At 42.9% G+C, this 27,367-nt stretch overlaps 1 protein-coding gene and 1 long non-coding RNA gene across 2 annotated transcripts in view; one reads left to right on the top strand and one right to left on the bottom strand.

The window, feature by feature from the left end:
* The window catches only part of LOC138354202 (uncharacterized), a 499,672-nt gene that overhangs the window by 7,141 nt on the left and 465,164 nt on the right, over positions 1-27,367 (top strand). The window lies entirely within an intron of this gene.
* The window catches only part of LOC123766593 (ankyrin repeat domain-containing protein 61), an 86,188-nt gene continuing 79,376 nt past the window's right edge, over positions 20,556-27,367 (bottom strand). Inside the window, exons 10-11 of the mRNA XM_069308165.1 lie at positions 21,786-22,028; positions 20,556-20,907 (exon numbers count right to left, since the gene is read on the bottom strand). Of these exons, the coding sequence (XP_069164266.1) occupies positions 21,809-22,028 (220 nt within the window). The 3' untranslated portion in view covers positions 20,556-20,907; positions 21,786-21,808. The remainder of the gene's footprint in view (positions 20,908-21,785; positions 22,029-27,367) is intronic.

Here is a 27,367-nt window from a genome sequence, read left to right as displayed (position 1 = left end):
TTCCAGGCTGAGACTCAACCTGACAGTATTCCTGGGTTCTTCCTAGAGAACGAGTTGCTCTACCGCAGATATAGACCCAGTAAACTGAAGGAGGAGGACGATTGGGCCAACGTCGAACAACTAATGATTCCTGCCAGCCTGCGGCCCACTATTCTACACCTGGCCCACGGAGCACTCTCCCACTACGGATTTAACAAGACTTACCATGGAATCCGTCAAGACTACTACTGGCCAGGTATGGTAAATAGCGTCAAACAGTACGTCAAACAGTGTTATACATGTCAGATGGCAGGTAAACCGAACATCTCTATTCCCAGAGCACCACAGACTCCCATACAGGTGCCTGCGGAACCTTTCCACAGACTTATCATAGACTGTGTTGGTCCTTTACCTCGGACCAGTTCAGGTAACGCCTATATCTTAACCATCCTGTGTCCTACCACCAGATTCCCCATAGCAGTTCCAGTAAAGAACATTACGGCTGCTACGGTTGTGATACACTTATTGAAGATCTTCACCCAGTATGGATTTCCAAGGGAGGTTCAGAGCGACTGTGGCACCAACTTCACCAGTGATCTCTTCAAGACGACTCTGGAGGAGTTCAACATCAAACAGGTATTGTCCAGCCCCTATCATCCTGCTTCACAGGGTTCTCTTGAGCGTAGTCATCAGACTATTAAAGCACTCCTGAAGAAGTTTTGTAATGAAACCTCTAAGGATTGGGATAAGCAAATCGACCTAATATTATGTATCTATAGAAGTCTTCCCAATGAGTCCCTAGGAGTATCTCCTTATGAGATGCTCTACGGACGTAAGTGCCGTACTCCCCTCAAGGCTTTCAAAGACTCTCTACGTGATGCCACCTTCAGTGAGCATCAGAATGTGACCCAGTTTCTTCAAAACCTACAACACATTCTAGAGAGGGTCCGCAGTTTTGCCCAAGATAATCTATTGAAAGCACAGGAGAGGATGAAGACTCATTACGACCAGACCAGCAAAGTAAGAAAATTTAAGCCGGGAGACTTCGTACTTGCTTATTTCCCTATCCCAGGTTCTCCTTTACAAAACAGGTTTTCAGGACCCTACCGCATCAAGGAGTGCAGAAACAACCATAACTACGTTCTAGAGACTCCAGATATGCGGCGGAAGACCCAGTTGTGCCACGTCAACCTCCTGAAGCTATATAACGGTACTCCTCCCACTGTCTTGACATTATACTCTTCCTTTAAGAGCCATACATCCACAGTGAGACCTTCCCTGCTTCTCCTCCCGAAAGCACTGACACTTGAGTCAGCGCTTTCAAATTCGGAAATCCTAACTGATCTTCATAACCATTTTCAGGACCATAATAGTGCTCCTTTGCCATATTCTAATTCTACTCTCACCTCGTCAGATATCACCAAGCCCTTAATCCTCCATGTCGCCGCCAGTGGTACCGGCATCGGGGGTGACCTAGTACAGCAACGAAGCGAGGAGAATACACCTGTCAGCGACCACAGCTACAAGGAACTACGGAACAATCGGCAAGGAGCTGCTCTTCATCGTCCTGGATCTACAGCACTTTGCTCCATACCTGAAAAGTGCTCGGTCTACCATGAACACGGACCACAACACCCTACACTTCCTGCAGCAAGCCCACTTCTACACTCAACGTCTTCTACGATGGGCTTGATAACTGCAGAAATTCAACCTGGAGATCCGCTATACCAGGGGTCTGACAACATCATAGCCGACGCCCTCTCCAGAGTTTATGAAGTAGAAGCAACTCCACCTATTACTCCACCACATGACGACGTACTTCTTCCAGAACCGCAGGCTTCGGGGGAGAATTGTGACGATAATCTCTTTCAAGATAGATTAAGCCTGCTCTTCCCTACATAAGTACGTCAATATACAAGATACTATAGAAGATACGTCCACCAAGTATCGCCAAACGTTTTGCCCAGAGAGCAAAACGTACCCAGCACACAGTGACACCTGCTGCCACCGCCGTAACCAGCTAACTGCTCATCCTCTGCCTGCCTGTCGCTGATTGGCTGGTGACTCGTCGCCCCTGCTCTCCGCCACCACCACAAGTCGACGTCTGGGCTGCAGTGCGGCAGTATCGTCAGAATATCTCAGTGCTCCAAGCAGTTGACATCTCTCGCTGGTAGACTAAGCCTTGGGTTTCATGTACTAAGGGAGGTGGCAGCTCGAAGCCCGTATTCCAGCACCACTTATATTTTATTTTGCTATCACTGTAACTCACTTGTCTTAATGTAACTTTTCATTTGCCAGTGATTATTCATATTATTTTGTTTGTTGACTTGTCTTGCATATTTTATGTGATTAACTTTATTCATGTCTTGTTTTTCTAGAGTAATTAAAATTTCATTGTTTATATACTTGTGTTTTGTGTGTCTTCCCATTACCTTACCACAGACGAAAGGACCAACTTTTCTCTTTTTTTTTTATTATGTGACAAGGCCCTGCCCCTAGCTTTTGAAACAGCCGAACACCAACGCTTTACCGTCACAATATATATATATATATATATATATATATATATATATATATATATATATATATATATATATATATAAGGCACAACTCTCCTAAACACGAGAGTGAAGTACACAACTTTAGAACACTTTCCCACCAGGAGACTCGAACCCTAGCCAGCACAGAAGCCTTCCAGCAACTGGCATAACAGGTACGCCTTAACCCGCTCCACCACCTGCTCAGACCCTTAAAAGAGATGGTAATTTCGGAGTATTTATACACTCCAAAGATATACCACCTCCCAAGAGCACTAGAGCAAGTGCGGGGTCATTTGTAAGTTTTTTCATCCAGTCCCTGTTAATATGGGAGAACACTGTGTCTATGCTTAAGGCACAACTCTTCTAAACACGAGAGTGAAGTATAAAACTTTAGAACACTTTCCCACCAGGAGACTCGAACCCTAGCCAGCACAGAAGCCTTCCAGCAACTGGCATAACAGGTACGCCTTAACCCGCTCCACCACCTGCTCAGACTCTTAAAAGAGATGGTAATTTCGGCCTATACACTCGAAAGATATACCACCTCCCAAGAGCACTAGAGCAAGTGAGGGGTCATTTGTACGTTTTTTCATCCAGTCCCTGTTAATATGGGAGAACACTGTGTCTATGCTTAAGGCACAACTCTCCTAAACACGAGAGTGAAGTATACAACTTTAGAACACTTTCCCACCAGGAGACTCGAACCCTAGCCAGCACAGAAGCCTTCCAGCAACTGGCAAAACAGGTACGCCTTAACCCGCTCCACCACCTGCTCAGACCCTTAAAAGAGATGGTAATTTCGGAGTATTTATACACTCCAAAGATATACCACCTCCCAAGAGCACTAGAGCAAGTGAGGGGTCATTTGTACGTTTTTTCATCCAGTCCCTGTTAATATGGGAGAACACTGTGTCTATGCTTAAGGCACAACTCTCCTAAACATGAGAGTGAAGTATACAACTTTAGAACACTTTTCCACCAGGAGACTCGAACCCTAGCCAGCACAGAAGCCTTCTAGCAACTGGCATAACAGGTACGCCTTAACCCGCTCCACCACCTGCTCAGACCCTTAAAAGAGATGGTAATTTTGGAGTATTTATACACTCCAAAGATATAGCACCTCCCAAGAGCACTAGAGCAAGTGAGGGGTCATTTGTACGTTTTTTCATCCAGTCCCTGTTAATATGGGAGAACACTGTGTCTATGCTTAAGGCACAACTCTCCTAAACACGAGAGTGAAGTATACAACTTTAGAACACTTTCCCACCAGGAGACTCGAACCCTAGCCAGCACAGAAGCCTTCCAGCAACTGGCATAACAGGTACGCCTTAACCCGCTCCACCACCTGCTCAGACCCTTAAAAGAGATGGTAATTTCGGAGGCGGCGGAGGAGCCCTCCGCCGCTACCACAAGTCGACGTCTGGGCTGCAGTGCGGCAGTATCGTCAGAATATCTCAGTGCTCCAAGCAGTAGACATCTCTCGCTGGTAGACTAAGTCTTGGGTTTCGTGTACTAAGGGAGGTGGCAGCTCGAAGCCCGTATTCCAGCACCACTTATATTTTATTTTGCTACCACTGTAACTCACTTGTCTTAATGTAACTTTTCATTTGCCAGTGATTATTCATATTATTTTGTTTGTTGACTTGTCTTGCATATTTTATGTGATTAACTTTATTCATGTCTTGTTTTTCTAGAGTAATTAAAATTTCATTGTTTATATACTTGTGTTTTGTGTGTCTTCCCATTACCTTACCACAGACGAAAGGACCAACTTTTCTCTTTTTTTTTTATTATGTGACGAGGCCCTGCCCCTAGCTTTTGAAACAGCCGAACACCAACGCTTTACCGTCACAATATATATATATATATATATATATATATATATATATATATATATATATATATATATATATATATATACAACTTTAGAACACTTTCCCACCAGGAGACTCGAACCCTAGCCAGCACAGAAGCCTTCCAGCAACTGGCATAACAGGTACGCCTTAACCCTCTGCACCACCGCTCAGACCCTTAAAAGAGATGGTAATTTCGGAGTATTTAAATCCCCCAAAGATCAACACCTCCCAAGAGCACCAGAGCAAGTGAGGGGTCATTTAGACGTTAATTTCATCAAGTCCCTGTTAATATGGGAAGACACAGTGTCTCTGCTTAAGGCACAACTCTCCTAAACACGAGAGTTAAGTATACAACTTTAGAACACTTTCCCACCAGGAGACTCGAACCCTAGCCAGCACAGAAGCCTTCCAGCAACTGGCATAACAGGTACGCCTTAACCCTCTGCACCACCGCTCAGACCCTTAAAAGAGATGGTAATTTCGGAGTATTTAAATCCCCCAAAGATCAACACCTCCCAAGAGCACCAGAGCAAGTGAGGGGTCATTTAGACGTTAATTTCATCAAGTCCCTGTTAATATGGGAAGACACAGTGTCTCTGCTTAAGGCACAACTCTCCTAAACACGAGAGTTAAGTATACAACTTTAGAACACTTTCCCACCAGGAGACTCGAACCCTAGCCAGCACAGAAGCCTTCCAGCAACTGGCATAACAGGTACGCCTTAACCCTCTGCACCACCGCTCAGACCCTTAAAAGAGATGGTAATTTCGGAGTATTTAAATCCCCCAAAGATCAACACCTCCCAAGAGCACCAGAGCAAGTGAGGGGTCATTTAGACGTTAATTTCATCAAGTCCCTGTTAATATGGGAAGACACAGTGTCTCTGCTTAAGGCACAACTCTCCTAAACACGAGAGTTAAGTATTCAACTTTAGAACACTTTCCCACCAGGAGACTCGAACCCTAGCCAGCACAGAAGCCTTCCAGCAACTGGCATAACAGGTACGCCTTAACCCTCTGCACCACCGCTCAGACCCTTAAAAGAGATGGTAATTTCGGAGTATTTAAATCCCCCAAAGATCAACACCTCCCAAGAGCACCAGAGCAAGTGAGGGGTCATTTAGACGTTAATTTCATCAAGTCCCTGTTAATATGGGAAGACACAGTGTCTCTGCTTAAGGCACAACTCTCCTAAACACGAGAGTTAAGTATACAACTTTAGAACACTTTCCCACCAGGAGACTCGAACCCTAGCCAGCACAGAAGCCTTCCAGCAACTGGCATAACAGGTACGCCTTAACCCTCTGCACCACCGCTCAGACCCTTAAAAGAGATGGTAATTTCGGAGTATTTAAATCCCCCAAAGATCAACACCTCCCAAGAGCACCAGAGCAAGTGAGGGGTCATTTAGACGTTAATTTCATCAAGTCCCTGTTAATATGGGAAGACACAGTGTCTCTGCTTAAGGCACAACTCTCCTAAACACGAGAGTTAAGTATATAACTTTAGAACACTTTCCCACCAGGAGACTCGAACCCTAGCCAGCACAGAAGCCTTCCAGCAACTGGCATAACAGGTACGCCTTAACCCTCTGCACCACCGCTCAGACCCTTAAAAGAGATGGTAATTTCGGAGTATTTAAATCCCCCAAAGATCAACACCTCCCAAGAGCACCAGAGCAAGTGAGGGGTCATTTAGACGTTAATTTCATCAAGTCCCTGTTAATATGGGAAGACACAGTGTCTCTGCTTAAGGCACAACTCTCCTAAACACGAGAGTTAAGTATACAACTTTAGAACACTTTCCCACCAGGAGACTCGAACCCTAGCCAGCACAGAAGCCTTCCAGCAACTGGCATAACAGGTACGCCTTAACCCTCTGCACCACCGCTCAGACCCTTAAAAGAGATGGTAATTTCGGAGTATTTAAATCCCCCAAAGATCAACACCTCCCAAGAGCACCAGAGCAAGTGAGGGGTCATTTAGACGTTAATTTCATCAAGTCCCTGTTAATATGGGAAGACACAGTGTCTCTGCTTAAGGCACAACTCTCCTAAACACGAGAGTTAAGTATACAACTTTAGAACACTTTCCCACCAGGAGACTCGAACCCTAGCCAGCACAGAAGCCTTCCAGCAACTGGCATAACAGGTACGCCTTAACCCTCTGCACCACCGCTCAGACCCTTAAAAGAGATGGTAATTTCGGAGTATTTAAATCCCCCAAAGATCAACACCTCCCAAGAGCACCAGAGCAAGTGAGGGGTCATTTAGACGTTAATTTCATCAAGTCCCTGTTAATATGGGAAGACACAGTGTCTCTGCTTAAGGCACAACTCTCCTAAACACGAGAGTTAAGTATACAACTTTAGAACACTTTCCCACCAGGAGACTCGAACCCTAGCCAGCACAGAAGCCTTCCAGCAACTGGCATAACAGGTACACCTTAACCCTCTGCACCACCGCTCAGACCCTTAAAAGAGATGGTAATTTCGGAGTATTTAAATCCCCCAAAGATCAACACCTCCCAAGAGCACCAGAGCAAGTGAGGGGTCATTTAGACGTTAATTTCATCAAGTCCCTGTTAATATGGGAAGACACAGTGTCTCTGCTTAAGGCACAACTCTCCTAAACACGAGAGTTAAGTATACAACTTTAGAACACTTTCCCACCAGGAGACTCGAACCCTAGCCAGCACAGAAGCCTTCCAGCAACTGGCATAACAGGTACGCCTTAACCCTCTGCACCACCGCTCAGACCCTTAAAAGAGATGGTAATTTCGGAGTATTTAAATCCCCCAAAGATCAACACCTCCCAAGAGCACCAGAGCAAGTGAGGGGTCATACTTAACTCTCGTGTTTAGGAGAGTTGTGCCTTAAGCAGAGACACTGTGTCTTCCCATATTAACAGGGACTTGATGAAATTAACGTCTAAATGACCCCTCACTTGCTCTGGTGCTCTTGGGAGGTGTTGATCTTTGGGGGATTTAAATACTCCGAAATTACCATCTCTTTTAAGGGTCTGAGCGGTGGTGCAGAGGGTTAAGGCGTACCTGTTATGCCAGTTGCTGGAAGGCTTCTGTGCTGGCTAGGGTTCGAGTCTCCTGGTGGGAAAGTGTTCTAAAGTTGTATACTTAACTCTCGTGTTTAGGAGAGTTGTGCCTTAAGCAGAGACACTGTGTCTTCCCATATTAACAGGGACTTGATGAAATTAACGTCTAAATGACCCCTCACTTGCTCTGGTGCTCTTGGGAGGTGTTGATCTTTGAGGGATTTAAATACTCCGAAATTACCATCTCTTTTAAGGGTCTGAGCGGTGGTGCAGAGGGTTAAGGCGTACCTGTTATGCCAGTTGCTGGAAGGCTTCTGTGCTGGCTAGGGTTCGAGTCTCCTGGTGGGAAAGTGTTCTAAAGTTGTATACTTAACTCTCGTGTTTAGGAGAGTTGTGCCTTAAGCAGAGACACTGTGTCTTCCCATATTAACAGGGACTTGATGAAATTAACGTCTAAATGACCCCTCACTTGCTCTGGTGCTCTTGGGAGGTGTTGATCTTTGGGGGATTTAAATACTCCGAAATTACCATCTCTTTTAAGGGTCTGAGCGGTGGTGCAGAGGGTTAAGGCGTACCTGTTATGCCAGTTGCTGGAAGGCTTCTGTGCTGGCTAGGGTTCGAGTCTCCTGGTGGGAAAGTGTTCTAAAGTTGTATACTTAACTCTCGTGTTTAGGAGAGTTGTGCCTTAAGCAGAGACACTGTGTCTTCCCATATTAACAGGGACTTGATGAAATTAACGTCTAAATGACCCCTCACTTGCTCTGGTGCTCTTGGGAGGTGTTGATCTTTGGGGGATTTAAATACTCCGAAATTACCATCTCTTTTAAGGGTCTGAGCGGTGGTGCAGAGGGTTAAGGCGTACCTGTTATGCCAGTTGCTGGAAGGCTTCTGTGCTGGCTAGGGTTCGAGTCTCCTGGTGGGAAAGTGTTCTAAAGTTGTATACTTAACTCTCGTGTTTAGGAGAGTTGTGCCTTAAGCAGAGACACTGTGTCTTCCCATATTAACAGGGACTTGATGAAATTAACGTCTAAATGACCCCTCACTTGCTCTGGTGCTCTTGGGAGGTGTTGATCTTTGGGGGATTTAAATACTCCGAAATTACCATCTCTTTTAAGGGTCTGAGCGGTGGTGCAGAGGGTTAAGGCGTACCTGTTATGCCAGTTGCTGGAAGGCTTCTGTGCTGGCTAGGGTTCGAGTCTCCTGGTGGGAAAGTGTTCTAAAGTTGTATACTTAACTCTCGTGTTTAGGAGAGTTGTGCCTTAAGCAGAGACACTGTGTCTTCCCATATTAACAGGGACTTGATGAAATTAACGTCTAAATGACCCCTCACTTGCTCTGGTGCTCTTGGGAGGTGTTGATCTTTGGGGGATTTAAATACTCCGAAATTACCATCTCTTTTAAGGGTCTGAGCGGTGGTGCAGAGGGTTAAGGCGTACCTGTTATGCCAGTTGCTGGAAGGCTTCTGTGCTGGCTAGGGTTCGAGTCTCCTGGTGGGAAAGTGTTCTAAAGTTGTATACTTAACTCTCGTGTTTAGGAGAGTTGTGCCTTAGGCATATATATATATATATATATATATATATATATATATATATATATATATATTATATTGTGACGATATTCTCTTTCAAGAGAGATTGAGCCTGCTCTTCTCTACATAAAGTTACGTATATTATACAACAATAAGATGCTACCTTCAAGATATGTCTACCAGTAGCACAAAACGTTTTGACCAGGAGGCAAACGTACCCAAGACTTCCCCCTACTCCACACTCCCTCCATGCTGGCTCCTTCATCAACCAGCAAACTACCATTCCCACCTTGCCTGCTTCTGATTGGTGCCTCGCCGACTGCACACCTGCACCTCTGCACCTCAGTGCCCTCTACAAGTCGATGTCTGTGCTTGAACCAGCTATTGAAGTCAGAATATCCTTGTGCTCTCAAGCCGTGAACAACTAACTAATATACGCTGTCTATCAGGTGGATGTTTCTAAGCTAGCGCTATATTCTCAGCACCTGTTTAATCACTTTGTCTCTATATTATTGTAGAGTAACGTCATCCCTATTCTTCATTCTTATGTTATATTTTTTGACTAGTTTGTTTGAACTGTACATAGCCAAGGGATTGTCTTTGTTTTTAATTTGTTTTCTATATTAAAGTTTCATTGTTCAAACTATGTGTTTTGCGTGTCTTCCCTTACTTTACCACACATAAACAGTCAAGCAGTCTATCTTTTTTTGGTAAGTGTGACTAGGCATTGACACCAGCCATTGGGGGACTGCCGAACATCAACACTCCTACACTTTCCCGTCACATTAAATGGGGGCCTGTCCTAGGACTCTCACTCAGGTACTAGTACCAGAACATCAATTTATGGTAAGCGTACTTGGCTTTGATACAGTTGCTTTTCAATATCTTCATTGCTTTTAATATTTATATGGTGCTGTGTGTATTGTGCATTCCGAGAGTAGCATATGGTGAGTGTTGGATAACTTTGGATTACGTGGTGACTGAAGGCCTCAGTCATTCTCTTAATTGGTCGTCCCTCCCTCCGTGTTATTACTCGTGTTTTCCACCTTTTGTCCCTAGGATATTTCTCATTCTCAGACAGATCATAATTGTGGTACCCTGGTACTTTGGTTTGTCTTCGGGTCAAAGCACTCTATCATCTGCAATCCGACCGAAGGAGGATAAAGAGGGCCATAGTGTCCTCTAGCACGGACTAAGTTGCTGAGTTGAGACCTCAACAGCAGTTCTCGTCACCAGTTGACACTCGCATTCCAACACGTCGGTCAGAGATGATGATATTTACTTAGGTAGGTAATTAGCTTTCTTTTTTCAGAGCACAAAGTTCGCTAATTTTGTAAGTATCATATTTCATTTAGTGGGAAACCCTTGCTTCTGTCCTACAGAGACTCGGCAAGGTATGCCTACATTCTTGGACTACCTTATTCACTTTTGAAACAATTTAATGTTTCATTTGTTTTAGAAACTATCAGTTTCATTTATTTAGTAGGATTTTCTTGCCCTTATTCTCTTACATTGTGTACCGGGTACAAGATTTCTTGCGCTTTTGATTGACTAATCATTTACCATACTAAAATTAACTTTAATTGTTAAATATAAAATTCCACAGGATAGTTACCAGTTGCCACGTTATCCTGTTACTGACACTTCCATATCACAAGAATTTGTTGTACATTTATTTGCTATTTTTCACCATGTTTCGTCTCCAAGCTTTTCGTAACGATCCAGCAGGTGAAATAGGGAACTTAAGTCGTGCCAAGAGGACCGAATTACAAACTCTTGCACACGAGTATCGACTAGACGCTCCCCCTTGAGCCAACAAAAATGAATTGCACAATTTAATATTGGATCACCTCTTAGATGAAGTTAAGACTGACTCTGAAACTCACGAAAATTATTCTATTGCAGATAGACATGCTCTGACAACTATGAAACTCAAGCTCGAACTTGCTAAGATCGAGCAGGAGCAACAAAAAGAAACTCTACAGATGACGGAAAGAGAGGCGGCCCAAAGGAAAGAAGAGCAGGAAAGAGAGGCGGCCCAAAGGAAAGAAGAGCAGGAAAGAGAGGCGGCCCTAAGGAAAGAAGAGGCTGCCATAAAGAAAGAACAACAAGAACGTGAGGCGGCCCTGGCTAAAGAAGCTCTACAAATTAGGGAAAGAGAGGCTGCAATCAGGAAAGAAGAGCAGGAACGTGAAGCCACCCTCAAGGAACGGGAGACTGCACTACTCCTTGAGCGTGAGCGAGTACAGCTTGAAGCAAAACAACGTCACCTGGAGATGCAACGCGAGCATGATAAGAAGCAAGCCGAAATGGCTAAAGCATGTCGACAACAAGAACTCGCGTTGGAAACTACACACCACACTCAGCGCCAACAAGCTACCGCTAATCTTCCCAAAAGTTTTAATGTCTCCCATGCAAGTAAGTTAATACCACCATTCGTTGAGACAGAGATTGATGTATTTTTCACCACTTTTGAGACCCTAGCTAAAAAACTTAGCTGGCCTGCAGATCAATAGTCTACCCTTTTCAGAGTGCATCTCACAGGTAGAACTGCAGTTACTCTCAGTACCTTAGCGTCTGAGAATGACTACCAGACCCTGAAGCAAGCAGTTTTGGAAGCCTACCTTCTCTCCACCGAAAGCTACAGACGAAAATTCCGTGATTATCTAAAGGCAAGTGCCATCACCTTTCTAGAATTTGCCAATACCAAGAAAAGAAATTTCATGAAATGGCTGGAAGCAGCACATGTCTCTACATTTTCAGAACTCGTCAATCTCATGCTAGTTGAGGAATTCTTGAGACGTGTTCCCCCTTCCGTCCGTTTATATTTAGCAGACAAAGAAGAAACCGACTACATCAGATGTGCGAAGTCAGCTGACACCTACAGCCTCATCCACCGGCTCACACCAGAACCACCTTCCAGTAAGAAGTCTTGGTATAGTTATGACAAAGTGAGTACCGATCAAGCGAGCTCTCAATTGTATTGTAAGTATTGCAAACTCTATGGACATACCATAGATAGATGTGGGAAGGCTCAATACAAAGGCAATGAAACTCCTAAACCCAAACCGAGTCCTCCTAAGTCCGGTAAACCTGTGATGAATGTTGGTGTTCCTGTTAATGATCATTCTCTCTTCGGCAAACACCTGTATCCTGGAACTGTCTCTACCAACGGAATAGATTCGGAGGGACGTTTCAAATTGAAGATCTTGACGGACACAGCGGCTCTTCAGTCAATAATATTGAAATCAGCTGTGCCTAACGTCACCTAAACCGAGGAAACCGTCCTTATCACTGACCTCACTGCTAACACTCCGTATCCACTCGGAGTGGTAGAGTGGTAGCTACTCCACACTCCCTCCAAGCCGGCTCCGTCATCAACCAGCAAAATACCATTCCCAGCTTGCCTGCTTCTGATTGGTGACTCGCCAACTGCACACCCGCACCTCAGCGCCCTCTACAAGTCGATGTCTGAGCTTGAACCAGCCATGAAAGTCAGAATATCCTTGTGCTCTCAAGCCGTGAAAAACTAACTGATATACGCTGTCTATCAGGTGGATGTTTCTCAGCTAGCGCAATATTCTCAGCACCTGTTTAATCACTTTGTCTTTATATTAATGTAGAGTAACGTCATCCCTATTCTTCATTCTTGTTATATTTTTTGACTAGTTTGTTTGCACTGTACATAGCCAAGGGATTGTCTTTGTTTTTAATTTGTTTTCTATATAAAAGTTTCATTGTTCATACTATGTGTTTTGCGTGTCTTCCCTTACTTTACCACAGATAAACAGCCAAGCAGTCTATCTTTTTTTTGTAAGTGTGACTAGGCATTGACACCAGACATTGGAGGACTGCCGAACATCAACACTCCTACACTTTCCCGTCACAATATATATATATATATATATATATATATATATATATATATATATATATATATATATATATATATATATATATATATATATATATATATATATATATATGTCGTACCTAGTAGCCAGAACGCACTTCTCACCCTACTATGCAAGGCCCGATTTGCCTAATAAGCTAAATTTTCATGAATTAATTGTTTTTCGACTACCTAACCTACCTAACCTAATCTAACCTAACTTTTTCGGCTACCTAACGTAACCTAACATATAAAGATAGGTTAGTTTAGGTTAGGTAGGGTTGGTTAGGTTCGGTCATATATATACGTTAATTTTAACTCCAATAAAAAAAAATTGACCTCATACATAGTGAAATGGGTAGCTTTATCATTTCATAAGAAAAAAATTTGAGAAAATAAATTAATTCATGAAAACTTGGCTTATTAGGCAAATCGGACCTTGCATAGTTGGCTGAGAAGTGTGTTCTGGCTACTAGGTACGACATATATATATATATATATATATATATATATATATATATGCGAACAAGCCTGAATGGTCCCCAGGACAATATTGTTATATATATATATATATATATATATATATATATATATATATATATATATATATATATATATATGTCGTACCTAGTAGCCAGAATGCACTTCTCGGCCTACTATGCAAGGCCCGATTTGCCTAATAAGCCAAGTTTTCCTGAATTAATATATTTTCTCTAATTTTTTACTTATGAAATGATAAAGCTACCCATTTCATTATGTATGAGGTCAATTTTTTTTTATTGGAGTAAAAAGTAACTTAGATATATGACCGAACCTAACCAACCCTACCTAACCTAACCTAACCTATCTTTATAGGTTAGGTTAGGTTAGGTAGCTGGAAAAGTTAGGTTAGGTTAGGTTAGGTAGGTTAGGTAGTTGAAAAACAATTAATTCATGAAAACTTGGCTTATTAGGCAAATTGGGCCTTGCATAGTAGGCTGAGAAGGGCATTCTGGCTACTAGGTACGACATATATATATATATATATATATATATATATATATATATATATATATATATATATATATATATATATATATATATATATATATATATATATATATATATATATATATATATACATATATATATATATATATATATATATATATATATATATATATATATATATATGTATATATACTATATATATATTGAGGACGGAGGAGGGGGACGGACACGTGGTGAGCAAGGTCCTACACTTGAACCAATTTCAACGAGGATCACGATGCCTGAGCCAGCCAAGACTTGACCTGTGTAGGTATGAATACCTGCTGAAGGCCCCGGGGGTGACAAGAAGAACCGTATCTCCTTCATTCCAACACTATGAACGTTGAAAGGTGCGTTGTCTGAGCTTTGTGTATGGCGAGGCAGGTACAGTGTATGGGTGAGGGTGAGGGGAGGGTCGCCGCCGTCTCAGTGCCGCCACCCACCAGCCCCCAAGGCGGGGTACGGGGGGAAGGGGGGAGTGATGGGGGAGGCTCTCGAGCTGCCTACAGTGATGTTAGTGGAAAGTTAGTGCGTTCATAAGCAAATCGGTGAGTGTAGTGTTAAAAACAAAGTGCACTAGTGATTTCCCCGAGTGTTTGATAGTGTGTAACAAGTGTGACGGCAGCCTCCCTCGTGTGCCCACCCTCCACCACCCCCCTGCCCGCCATCTTCCCCCACCCCGCTACCTGCGCCCTACCCAGCCAGCCGCCCATCAACACACAGCTTACCCACACACGGTGCCCAGGCCATGCCCAACCCCCCCAGGAGGGTAATGCTTGCCGTGTTACTCTCCATCTGGGAAGGAGAGGGTGCACTCAGCGGGCAGCCAGGCGTCATCACATCTAGGCATGGCACATGTCGCACCTGACACACAGCCTCTTTCCAGCCAAGAAGATGGCCACCCAAGAGGGAACTGTCAAGTGTGTGACAGACGGTATCGTCTCAATTCAAATGGAACTGTCCGCTATCATTCTCTCAATTCAGGTGGTTGTCTAGGGTCTAGGCGCCTGCCCCGGGGCAATGACGATGGACAACCTGCTGCAGGAGCGAGGAACAATACCTCCCTCAACTTCATTTCAGCAGATAATCTGCTTGAAGCAATCAAAGCGACGTCCACCAGGACCTTGCCCCACATCCCCAAGGCTGCCCGTCATCAAGCAGCAGCCAAACTCACCAGTCTGCTGACAAAGGTCAACAATGCTCCTAGAACCATTGGAGCATGGCACAATCTCCTTCTATTTGGGAATGCATGCCTAGCATTACCGCCCAGGAGAGACAAGTCATTAGCAACCTCTGTAATCAGAGCTCTTAATGAATTCCCCAGAGCAGACAACCTGGTCCGCCTCCCCCCTCGTGCCAAGGACACCAGCCGCAGGACGACCAACAATAACTCATCTGAGAACCACAAAATGAGAGCACAGATCACCAGGAAAATAGAAGAGGGCAATACCACAGGTGCCATCAGAATCATGACCAGCGATGACACTATTGCCCCCAGGAACGCCACGACAGCAGAGGCTCTTCAAGACAAACACCCACCCAGAGCCCCCGACAGCAGCAGGGATCCCCAGGAAAACAATGCTGGCATAGAACCCTTGACTGTTCGAGAATCTGAGGTGTACAAAGCAGCCATGTCTTTCCCAACAGGTTCAGCAGGGGGCTTTACAGGCCTAAGACCCCAGCACATCAAACAAATGCTGAACCCGGTGCTTGGAGATGCTGCAAAGGATCTTCTAGTGGAACTTACCAGATTCTCCAACATGTGTTTGGCTGGCGGCATCCCTGAGGACATCAGGCCTGTCTTTTATGGAGCAGCACTCTGTGCTCTAAAGAAGAAGGATAGGGGTATCAGGCCCATTGCCGTTGGCAACACCCTCCGACGCCTTGTAGCTAAGGCTGCAGTGAGATCTATCAGCCAGGAAGCAGCCACCTTGCTGAAACCTCATCAGCTCGGGTTTGGGATTCCCCTAGGTTGTGAAGCTGCAGCACATGCAGCGCGGGCTTACATTGTTGATCTCCCGGACCAGAAGGCACTAGTAAAGCTTGACTTCAAAAATGCCTTCAATCAAGTCAGACGAGACGCTGTCCTCAGGGCTGTACACAACCATTTCCGTCCCCTTTACCCATTCATCCGATCGTGCTACAGTGGGGACTCTAAGCTTCTTTTTGGGGAGCATGAAATAAACTCCTGTGAAGGTGTCCAACAAGGTGACCCCTTAGCCCCCCTCCTTTTCTGCCTAGCTATCAAAGAGGTCACTGATAGTCTGACAAGCGAGCTAAACATCTGGTACCTGGATGATGGCACTCTAGCTGGAACTCCGGAAACCATTTTGGGGGATATAAGGAAAATCCAGGAACAGGGAGCAGCCTTAGGCCTCATTCTCAATGCATCTAAATGTGAAATAATCTCCCGCAACCCAGACATCACTGGGCAAATACAAAATGCTCTTCCAGACATTCTCGTTGTCGAACCACTGGACTGCACTCTCCTGGGTGCCCCCATTGGCCCACGAGCAATCGAGGAGGTCCTGGCTGCAAAAATCACTGACCTAAAGAGAATGCAGGACAGGATTGACAAGATTGATGCCCATGATGCTCTTTTTCTCCTTACAAGATGCCTGTCTCTCCCTAAGTTGACCTACTTTCTGAGATGTTCTCCATCCTACAGCAGCCCTAAGTTAAATGTGTATGACACCCTTCTGAGGTCCATGCTGGTGAAAGTCCTGAACCTGCCATTGGACGACTCTCAGTGGGAGCAAGCAACCCTTCCTGTAAGACTCGGCGGCCATGGTGTCCGCACAGCCTCCCAAATTGCTCTACCAGCCTTCCTTTCCTCCTCTCATGCATCGCACGACCTCGTCAGAGATATTTTACCTGCAACCCTGAGAGATTCAGCAGGAATACACGATCCTGCTTTCACTGAATGTTCAAATCAGTGGAATATTCTTGCAGCCCCAGCAACCATTATAGAGCCAACAAAACAACACAAACAGTCCGGCTGGGACCACCCTCTAGCGGAAAAAGTAGCTGATGCCATGCTAAGCGTCGCAACATCAGACAAGGAGAAAGCCCGCCTCAGAGCAGTGCGTGCCCCCCATGCAGGAGACTTCCTCCTGGCAGTACCCATGTCTGCAATGGGCACGCGCCTAGATCCAGAATCCCTTCGTGTAGCAGTGGCCCTCCGCCTTGGTGCCCCAATTCACACTGAATACAAGTGTATTTGCAACAGGGTGGAAGCAGACCAATACGGACTGCATGGGTTGCATTGCGGAAGCACAAAGGGCTGGCATGCAAGACACAACGAGGTCAATGACATCATCAAGAGAAGCCTCGTCTCAGCTGGGTGCCCAGCGGAGAGAGAACCTCGCATCCTAGGGGTCCAAAACCCGGATTTCCCAGCACTTCGCCCTGATGGCATCACCATATACTCATGGAAGGAGGGTAGACAGTTGGTGTGGGACTACACATGTGTATCCACCCTGGCTGACACCTATGTACACTTCGGAGCTGATCAAGCAGGTGGGGCGGCCAACCACAGGGAAACAGCAAAATCACTCAAGTACAGGCGACTGGAAGGTCAATACCTCTTTGTTCCCATAGCGTCTGAGACGCATGGCCCCTGGGGCAAGAGTGCCTTGGAATTTCTCAAGGAATTGGGGTCCAAGCTCATTGACGTCACCAGAGACCCAAGGGCTTCCAGTTTTTTATTTCAGCGTCTCAGTGTGGCGATCCAGAGGGGAAATGCTTGCTGCGTCCTCGGTTCCTGTCCAGAAGCGGAGGAGCTTCAAGAGATCCATAACCTTTAGGCATTTGTCTTGTATGTTTTGTAACCTTTAAATACACAATAAAGGAAAAAAAAAAAGGGAAGGGGGTGGTAGGAGAAAAGCACACAGAAACTGTATTGGAGGGGACCCACATTCCCTCCAATGCGTTATGTGTGGTTTCCTCCGAGGCTATGGGTCCCCCTTCTTCCAGCCAGAGGTGGTACTCCCTTCCCTATTTAAAAAAAAAAAAAAAAAAAAAAAAAAAAAAAAAAAAAAAAAAAAAATATATATATATATATATATATATATATATATATATATATATATATATATAAATATATATATATATATATATATATATATATATATATATATATATATATATATATATATATATATATATATATATATATATGATAATTTACAGTGGGTACTATATTCTTGGGTATTGCATGTTCCAGTTTCTGATGATATACTTTAAGTTATTAATGTTTATTTCTGTATTCGGTACTGGGGGGGGGTCATATAATTTTGTAGTTTTAGTGCCTGTGGTTGTTCCAGGTGTCAATTGCAGGGAGAGACTCGCTGGTCTCTGGGTGGTAAAGGAGGACACACAGGTTGTGTGTGTGCTCCATGGTAGTGTATATAAATACTAATTTTATTTCTTACTTTATGTACGAAGGTTTCTGTGATGATCAGTATACATAATGTTTTTCATTAGTACATTTTTGTAACTGTGATAGGTGACTTATATTCCTCACTGTGTGCGTGTGTGGGTACTTGGTCCGTTTATTGTTTGTTGGATTTAGACTCCGGTGAGGAATTTTGTGGACTTTGCCTAATATTCGTGGCTTGTGAAAATCATGAAAAATTTCAATTTTTTTGGAACTTAGTCAACTTTTCCTGGAATATGGATATAGCTGAATTTTCTCATGTTGGACTTAGTCTAGTTCCTGGTCTGGGGGGACTAAGACGGTTGAGAGGACATTCTGACTCTGTCACATTACAAGACATTGTAAATCATACGTTTGGAAGACCTGTAATTGACTTTACTTTTTTGTCAAGTATTTATAGTCTTGTACTTTCGTAGAGTAATTGAATTTGTCCCTTTTCCGGTCATTGTGGACTGAAATGCGCCTATTTTAGGAAGAGTCTAGACTTTGCCATATGTTAGTTCAGTTGGGACTTAGGTTTTCTGAATGCAAGCTTAGACTCTATCATTTGTCAGTCCTGAGGGGACTTATTTTTTGCAGGCAGGAGAGGGCTTTGACTTGTGTTATTGATGTCCATACTGAGATTTTACTCCACTCTGGGTACAATATGTCACTACCCACCATGTTCATGTTCTCAGTTGACCAGTGTTCCACTGTTATTAGGTGATTGCAGCCTAGTGACAGCTAGCTGCTGGACTTGTGCTGTTGTTAGTTTAAGTAAAATAGTTGTCGATATGTTGTATAAAAAGTGGTGACATGTATATATGTATGCTCCAGAAAACTGATGGATTTGTTCTGGACTTTTCCATAGCCTTAGACATACCCGTTGGGAGCCAGGTGGGTTTTTGATGATTTATGAGAAGGTTTATGCTACCAGCGATGCTGTGGGATGTTGTGACAGGACACTATACAAGACTCAGCACCCCACAGGGGCCCAATACCATAAAATACCCAAAACCATACAAGACCCAGGACTCCACAAGGCCCACCACCACAAAAGGCCAACCACCATACAAGACCCAGGACCCCACAAGGCTAACCACAACACATGACAGCTGTCATGGAGGGCCTATTCAGACATAAAACATTTATTAACATTAAATATTATATTGGTTTCATTTCATTGACTTGTCTGATTCATAAAGAAGGTTTTCCATTATTTAGTTTTGACGTAAGACATGGATAGCAAATGGAAGATAATATTGTGAAATAGGCAACTGATACACAATTTAAGATTGCAAATTTATTCCAATTATTTTTCAGCACGACCATTGTTGTTGGTTTATTGCATCTATTAGTTCTTTGGATCTGTTGGTTCCTTAAAGCTTTTGGTTCCTTGCATCTATTGGTTTATTAAATCTGAAGGTTTATTGCATCTGTTGACTTTTGCACGGGTTGGTTCTTTGGATATGTTGGTTCCTTTCAGCTATTGAATTTTTGCATTTGTTGGTTGATTGCGATGGTTGGTTTCCTGCATCTCTTCGTTCTTCGCATCTGTTGGTTTCTTCCATATTTTAGATTCTCGCATCTGTTGGTTTCTCACATCCGTTCATATAATACATCTTTTGGTTTTTTACATTTATTGTTTTTTGAATCGGTTGGTTCTTTTTTTGCACCTTTTTTTTGGGGCTTCTTTTTCTTTGCATTTGATTTTTTGGCTTCTATTTGTTTGCATCTACTGCTTTCGTTGTATCTGTTGCTTTTTTGCCTCTGTTGCATTTTTGTATCTGTTGGATCCTTCACCTTTCGTTTTTTCTCATGCATTTACTGCCAAAAATTTGGCGACACTCACTTACCAACCGAGTTTACATGTTGATGTCTCATATATTCCGATCATTTTCAAGCTCTCTTGTGTCTTGGATATTTATAGATCAGAAATATTCTGGGAATTTTGAATACTTTATGATTTATAGTTGTTTATCCATTATATATCTTAATCATTATAATTCCATGTATACACAGGTGTCTGTGTATACTAATATGTTCATATTACTGGTATGCTAATGTCTTCAGTAAACAGGTGACTCGTCAGCTTATGCACATGTTTATGTCTGGTGTGTTGTCTGTAAAACTAAGAACTTGAATGTGATTTGATTTTTGCTTAGAAAATTATGAAATTATATAATAGATAATTTACAATGGCTATATATTTTAATTTTACTGTTTACTTTTTAACATCAAATAATCGCTTTAATAAAAAAAACAATGAAATTTCAACTTTTATTGATATATCTAAGTGATATTTTCTATCTCTTATTTTACCACAGATAATGAAGTCAATTTTTATTTAATAATGTTTGTTTAATATTTTCATGACATGCCTTTGATTGTGGGTGAGGTAATTAATTTGTAAATGTTATAGTTATTTTTTGGTCTGCTGTTGTTTAAAGGAGAATAATCACGAACGAAAATTATGAAGTATTATCAAGGATGAACGTAATGTTTGGATCATCACTTCTTCATATGGTGCAGTAGTCTTCAGCAGTCAACGTGGTGTTGCAGCAAGACTTGGCCTGGATGACCTCTTGCTCTCCCGTCACCACAACACCGCCACCGCCCTGCCAAGTACAAGAACTGCATGAAAAATAACGCAGATGACTGATTCAGAAAAAGTTGAAATGGTAGTCAATATGTGGGAGATAAAAGAAAAAGTAGTGTAGATGTGGGAGATAAAAGAAAAAGTAGTGTAGATGTGGGAGATAAAAGAAAAAGTAGTGTAGATGTGGGAGATAAAAGAAAAGATACCTTAGATGTGGGAGATAAAAGAAAAGGTAGTGTAGATGTGGGAGATAAAAGAAAAGGTAGTGTAGATGTGGGAGATAAAAGAAAAGGTAGTGTAGATGTGGGAGATAAAAGAAAAGGTAGTGTAGATGTGGGAGATAAAAGAAAAGATAGTCTAAACGTGGGAGATAAAAGAAAAGGTAGTGTAGATGTGGGAGATAAAAGAAAGGTAGTCTAGATGTGGGAGATAAAAGAAAAGGTAGTGTTGATGTGGGAGATAAAAGCACGAAGACAAACACAGGGATGCAACCGATAAAGTTAGTCATACTTTGTTGTAAATGTGAACAAATTAATGGACTTTTTAACATCATGAAATACTCCTAATTATAATATTAAAAATTTTCCGGAGCACTGCGACCGGTTTTTCATAGTACCATTTCCGAATTATTCATTTCCCATTTTCTCCTCTATACTTTATCCTGTTTTTCTTTCCTACTAATCATCATCTTTATTTTACTCCATATTAATTTTACAATTTTACCTTTGCACACCTTAATCTTTATTCTGTATTAAATACAGAATACAAATACAACTATTTTCAATACAGCTCACTTTACTTTGACCTTCTTCACTTTCCTCATCTTTACTGGGATGAGAATTACACCTCAGTAAATATATTTCCAACGAACGAAATAAATGAAAAAGTTTAACATACCTCAGAGAATCGTTTTGTTGACATTAGTCATGTTCGTTACTTGATGGATGGAAGGGGCGTTTGTGGTGATGGTGTTTGGAATTATTGTGGGGCTTGCAGTGGTGGTGGTGGGGGCGAGTGGTGTCGTGGTGGACGGTGGTGACTGGGCCATTGGTAGTGGTCGTGGGGCAGTTTGGAACAGTATTGCCAGTATTGTTCCAACTGCAGTTCTTCAGACACACCATTTCTGTGCAGTTTTCAGTTCTGGAGAGAATAAATATGTTATGTAACCATTGGTTTTCCTGGGAAGTGTTATTATTGCTAATTTTACCTTTTACCAGAGTATAGTAACTCTGGTAAATATGCTTTTGTGACAGGTACATCCACATTTTGATATATAACCGTTTTCCAAGAGATTCCTGATAGATGCAGCACTGAGTAAACTTAAGAGTAACTCCATAATGGGCTCATTTGGTGCACTTAAAGAGGATTACATTAGCATCAAGACCTTACAGGATGTCCTAAAGTATGATTCAGATAAAGATGATTGAGAGCTGTATATGATGAGTATGGCAGTATGAAGAGAAGAAGAATAAGAGGAGGGAGGGAGAGAGAGAGAGAGAGAGAGAGAGAGAGAGAGAGAGAGAGAGAGAGAGAGAGAGAGAGAGAGAGAGAGAGAGAGAGAGAGAGAGAGAGAGAGAGAGAGAGAGAGAGAGGGAGAGAGAGAGAGAGAGAGAGAGAGAGAGAGAGAGAGAGAGAGAGAGAGAGAGAGAGAGAGAGAGAGAGAGAGAGAGAGAGAGAGAGAGAGAGAGAGGGAGGGAGAGAGAGAGAGAGAGAGAGAGAGAGAGAGAGAGAGAGAGAGAGAGAGAGAGAGAGAGAGAGAGAGAGAGAGAGAGAGAGAGAGAGAGAGAGAGAGAGGGAGAGAGAGGGAGAGAGAGAGAGAGAGAGAGAGAGAGAGAGAGAGAGAGAGAGAGAGAGAGAGAGAGAGAGAGAGAGAGAGAGAGAGAGAGAGAGAGAGAGAGAGAGAGAGAGAGAGAATGAGAGAGAGAGAGAGAGAGAGAGAGAGAGAGAGAGAGAGAGAGAGAGAGAGAGAGAGAGAGAGAGAGAGAGAGAGAGAGAGAGAGAGAGAGAGAGAGAGAGAGAGGGGGAGAGAAGAGAACAAGAGAAAAGAAGAATTGAAAGAGAGAGAGAGAAGAAGAAGAAGAGAGAGAGAGAAAAAAGACGAGAGAGTGAGATAAGAGAGAGAGAGAGACAGAGAAGAAAGGTGGGGTTTATGACTACTCGCTGCAGTTTTGCTTTTTCTGCCTGCAACGAGTAGGCATAGGTGTTTTTCATTACCCCAGCGGACTGCAGCAAGTTGGTATAGGTGTTTTTCGTTACCTCGGCGACATCCGGTCCCCTGCCATGACTAGTCCTGGAAGTGTTTTTAATTTTTTGGTATCTTTTCTTAACTGCTTCCTTCCATCATAAATCATTTTTTTAAAGTGGTACATAAGTTTTTTGATGAAACTGGGTTCTAGGCTAATTGAAACAACAAGAGACCCTAGAGCTTCCCACTTTCTTTTCCAGCATCTCAGCGTGCTGATACAGAGGGAAAAGGAACACTGCATCCAGGGTTCCTACCCGCCATCTGAGGAGCTGGAGGAACTCGACAACTTTTCTTAATCAACTTTTTACCTTATTAGTAACTATTTTCTTGTAATAAAGTTTAAATAAAATAAACACTTACATAAGTTAGGGGGTGATAGGAGAAGACAATATGTGCCAGCGCACGTGGGAGTTCGTCAATGCTTCCCTGGGTGCCGTATATCCTCTTCATTGAAGCTTGTGGGTTTCCATAAAAAAACAGAAATGGTACCCGTCCTTAGGTTGCTTGTAGGAACCCTTAAGCCTTGTAGAAGACAATATGCAGCACACGGGAAAAACCTTGTAGGGCTTTCACGTGCACTGGCACATATTGTCTTCTCCTACCACCTCCTTATATATTTATATATTAAGGGAATTTTTTTTGTATGAGATTAAAAAATGTAGTCTTAACACCTTCACAACAAAACCAATCAAAGCAAAATGAAAAACACGCCAATGGGAAACATTGTCAAGGCAACCCATCCTTCGAATTGACAGTACAGTTTAATACTAAGTGTAATAAGGTCAATTCGTGACTGCTGGGAATAATACATAATTACACTTACTTGTGCTGTTACATTTACCTCCCCATATATTCTCCTCTTTTTCTGTTAAAACACTCAGTATTTCAAGATGAAGTTTTCATATTGAATTCCTTAAACACAAGTTTTAATATGAAAAATGTCTTTTTCAGTTTTATTAAACAGAAGAGATTTTATACCAAATTTGAAAATATCCTGACTTATTTTATAAATTTTGAGAGATTTTAGTTTTGTTTTATTAGTTTATAAAACAGTAATATCAATATAGCTATAGGTTAAGTACTAACTGTAAATATAACGCAATAAAATTCTTGTCCTCATACAGTGAAGGTTAGGTTAGGTCGTGGTTTTCTATTCAGCTTTTCATGAAAACTCAAATATTCTGGTGATTAATTGACAGTATGGTTTGATACTAAGTAAAATAAATACAATTTATGACTGCTAGAAATAGTACATAATTACACTTACTTGTGCTGCTTCATTTACCTCCACATATTCGGAGAATGGGCTGGTCACGGACAGATTCGATCATTGTTGCAAGTCAAACATTTCTTCGAATTCCTCCGAAGTTGTACTAGTGCCCATGATGCAATAGGCATATCCCGATACTGAGGCGCTGGAACATGAAACGTTTTGCTCTATGGTCTTTTGTAGCGCCAATCACTTTGTCAACCAATTCTTTCAGGAAATTCATTGCACATTTTCCCCACGAACTGAGGGTCTCCGAACAGATCCGAACAAAGCTGTAGCAGTGTGCCAGTCCTCTGTATTTGATGGCTTTCTGCATTTACCTGAAACAAGCAGCGCAGCCCCTTTTGCGTGTGCTGTAGTGGAGGTACGTAATGGCCAATGTGGAAGTGCATGTGTAGTCCCACACCACTTGCTTACCACCCTTCCTAGGAAGCAAGGTGACCCCGTCTGGGCGCTTTAGAGACTCTTTGGGTCTGAAGAAGTGTGGTTCTCTTTGTGCTGAGCAGCGGGCTGTGGCGAGGCTCCTCTTGATGATGCTGACTTCATGTATTGCAGTCTTACTCTGTGATTTATGACATACCGGACCATGACGACCACATTGGTCTGCCATCGAAATTCCCCAGATGCACCTATGTTCGGTGAGGATGGGGGCAGCAAGGCGTAGCAACTCCAGTGTGGAGAGTGTTATGATTGAGGTGAGTTCCCTTGGTTGCATTGGGCACAGCAAATAAAAAATCCCCGGCATGGGGGTGCTGCTTCTGCTAAGAGGCGGGCTTTGTTTTTAGCATCTGCATATTCAAGCATTATTGTGGCAGTCTTTTCCATTATGGGCCTATCCCAGTGGGCCTGCTTGTAGTCTTTTGGGGCTTGTGATCGGGGAAGATGGTGTGCAGTGGTTTCCCATTGACTGGCTGCTTCGATGAACTTTTGATCATGAGTTTTCACTGAGTTTCTCATACGGTCCGGTAGGATCTGCCCTACTAATTGACTGCTGTACATAAGGATACAAATGCTGGAAGTGCTACCTCAGTTGCGTTTCATATGCATATTCAACCCAAATCTCACTGGTAGTGTTGCTTGGTCCCACTGACTGTCATCCATATCTAGGTTGAGTGCCTTCCTGAATATTTACTTGACTTGAGGCTCAACATATTGACGTAGCAGTGGGTTGTCAAAAGTGGGTTCACACCTTAAAAATTATTTTAGCCAATGGGTCTGATCCCTCCCCCCCCCCCTTCATTTTCAAGACACATAGGGATGCACCAAAGAAAGAGGGTTAGCAGACGAGGAGTCACAATAACGTGGCTGAAATATGTTGACCAAACCACACACTAGAAAGTGAAGGGACGACGACGTTTCGGTCCGTCCTGGACAATTCTCAAGTCGATTGTGAGGATACACGACTGGAGAATGGTTCATGACGGACCGAAACGTCGTCGTCCCTTCACTTTCTAGTGTGTGGTTTGGTCAACAAAAATGGTTTGATTTCATCAGGGATTAACCCGGCGAGGCAGTTGTTAGCAAACGTTGTGATTTCTGCCAAGAGCGCCTCTGCAGCTGGGCCAAGAACAGGGTTAACCATATCCTGGGCATGTTGAGGTCTTACTCCTATTTCCTCCTAAGGAGCCCGGGGAAATGAAACGATAGCTTTATAAACCTCTGACTCTTGGAGGACGAGAGGTTCCTGGTTTGAGAGGACCCTGACCAGCGAGGGGGGTGGGGGAGGTCCCCTTACGGACCTGAGGGGATATTTTTCTCTCAGTGCTTGGGCCGTGGTTTCATCCCTGGGTTAAATTTTGTACTCATAAAATTTTGTCCTCACTTGTGATCAACCTGAGTGTCCCGACTGTATTGCCTTCTGCAATTTTCATGCTGACTCGGTTAGCTAATTTCTTGTTGTCGCTGAGGGTCTCACTTGGTCTGCCGTGATACTGTTTGGTGTGTTTGGGGAAGCGGATTAGTTTCTCAGTCCTAGGAAAATCCAAAATTGCTTTATTGATTGAGGAGGTCAGTGTCTTGCGTCCTCCCAGGAAACACTTTCTTGTTTTCAAAACGTGGTAAAAATCACATTTGATTGCTTCCGTCACGTTTTAAATTACGTTTTCTATAAGTGTTTTGAGAATTTGTAAATACAAATACAAAAGTGAGGCCATAAAGTATTTTTAAAATATGTTTTAAATGTTATGACAACGTATTAGAGCAAAGGTTTTTAAAACGTTTATGCTAATTATTACCCAAGAAACACAAACCGAAACTGTCTCTATTTTCCGCTTGTTACAACTTGTAATAAAGTTGTTACATCTTGGCTTAACGTGTTTATGACGTATTAGAACGTTGTTACAACTTGCTATATTGGTTGTTACAACTGGTTAGGAAGTGTTAAAACTTGTTCGAATATTGTACCAACGTCATAGTTTCGGTGTGTGTTTGGCGGGTAATTATTGAAATTATTAAGTATAATTATCTCTATTGCATTTAAAAAGATAGAGACAGACAGAAGGACAGAGGAGAGAAACAATGGCAGAAAGACAGGTGGAGATAGAAAATAAACGAAGAGAGAGAATAAAGTGAGGCAGAAGAAAGAGAGAGAGAGAGAGAGAGGAAACAGAGAGAGAGAGAGAAAGAGAGAGAGAGAGAGAGAGAGAGAGAGAGAGAGAGAGAGAGAGAGAGAGAGAGAGAGAGAGAGAGAGAGAGAGAGAGAGAGAGAGAGAGAGAGAGAGAGAGAAAGAAAGAGAGACAAGAAGAAGATAGAGAGGGAAGATAGAAGATGAATAAAGAAAGAAAGAAAGATAGAGAAGAGAGACAAAGAGGAATAAAGAAGGAGAGAGGGAGAAAGAGAAGAAGAGAGAGTTATATATATAGAGAGAGAGGAGAGGAATGGAAAGAGAGAGGAGAGAGACAGACAGACAGACAGACGGACAGACAGACAGACAGACTCAGAAAACGGTAGAAACGAGGAGAGGC

This window comes from Procambarus clarkii, chromosome 62, assembly GCF_040958095.1.
Source record: "Procambarus clarkii isolate CNS0578487 chromosome 62, FALCON_Pclarkii_2.0, whole genome shotgun sequence".
NCBI classification, from domain to species: Eukaryota; Metazoa; Arthropoda; class Malacostraca; order Decapoda; family Cambaridae; genus Procambarus; species Procambarus clarkii.
The sequence above is the reverse complement of the archived record's forward strand: the minus strand, read 5'-3'. Positions and strand labels throughout refer to the sequence as shown.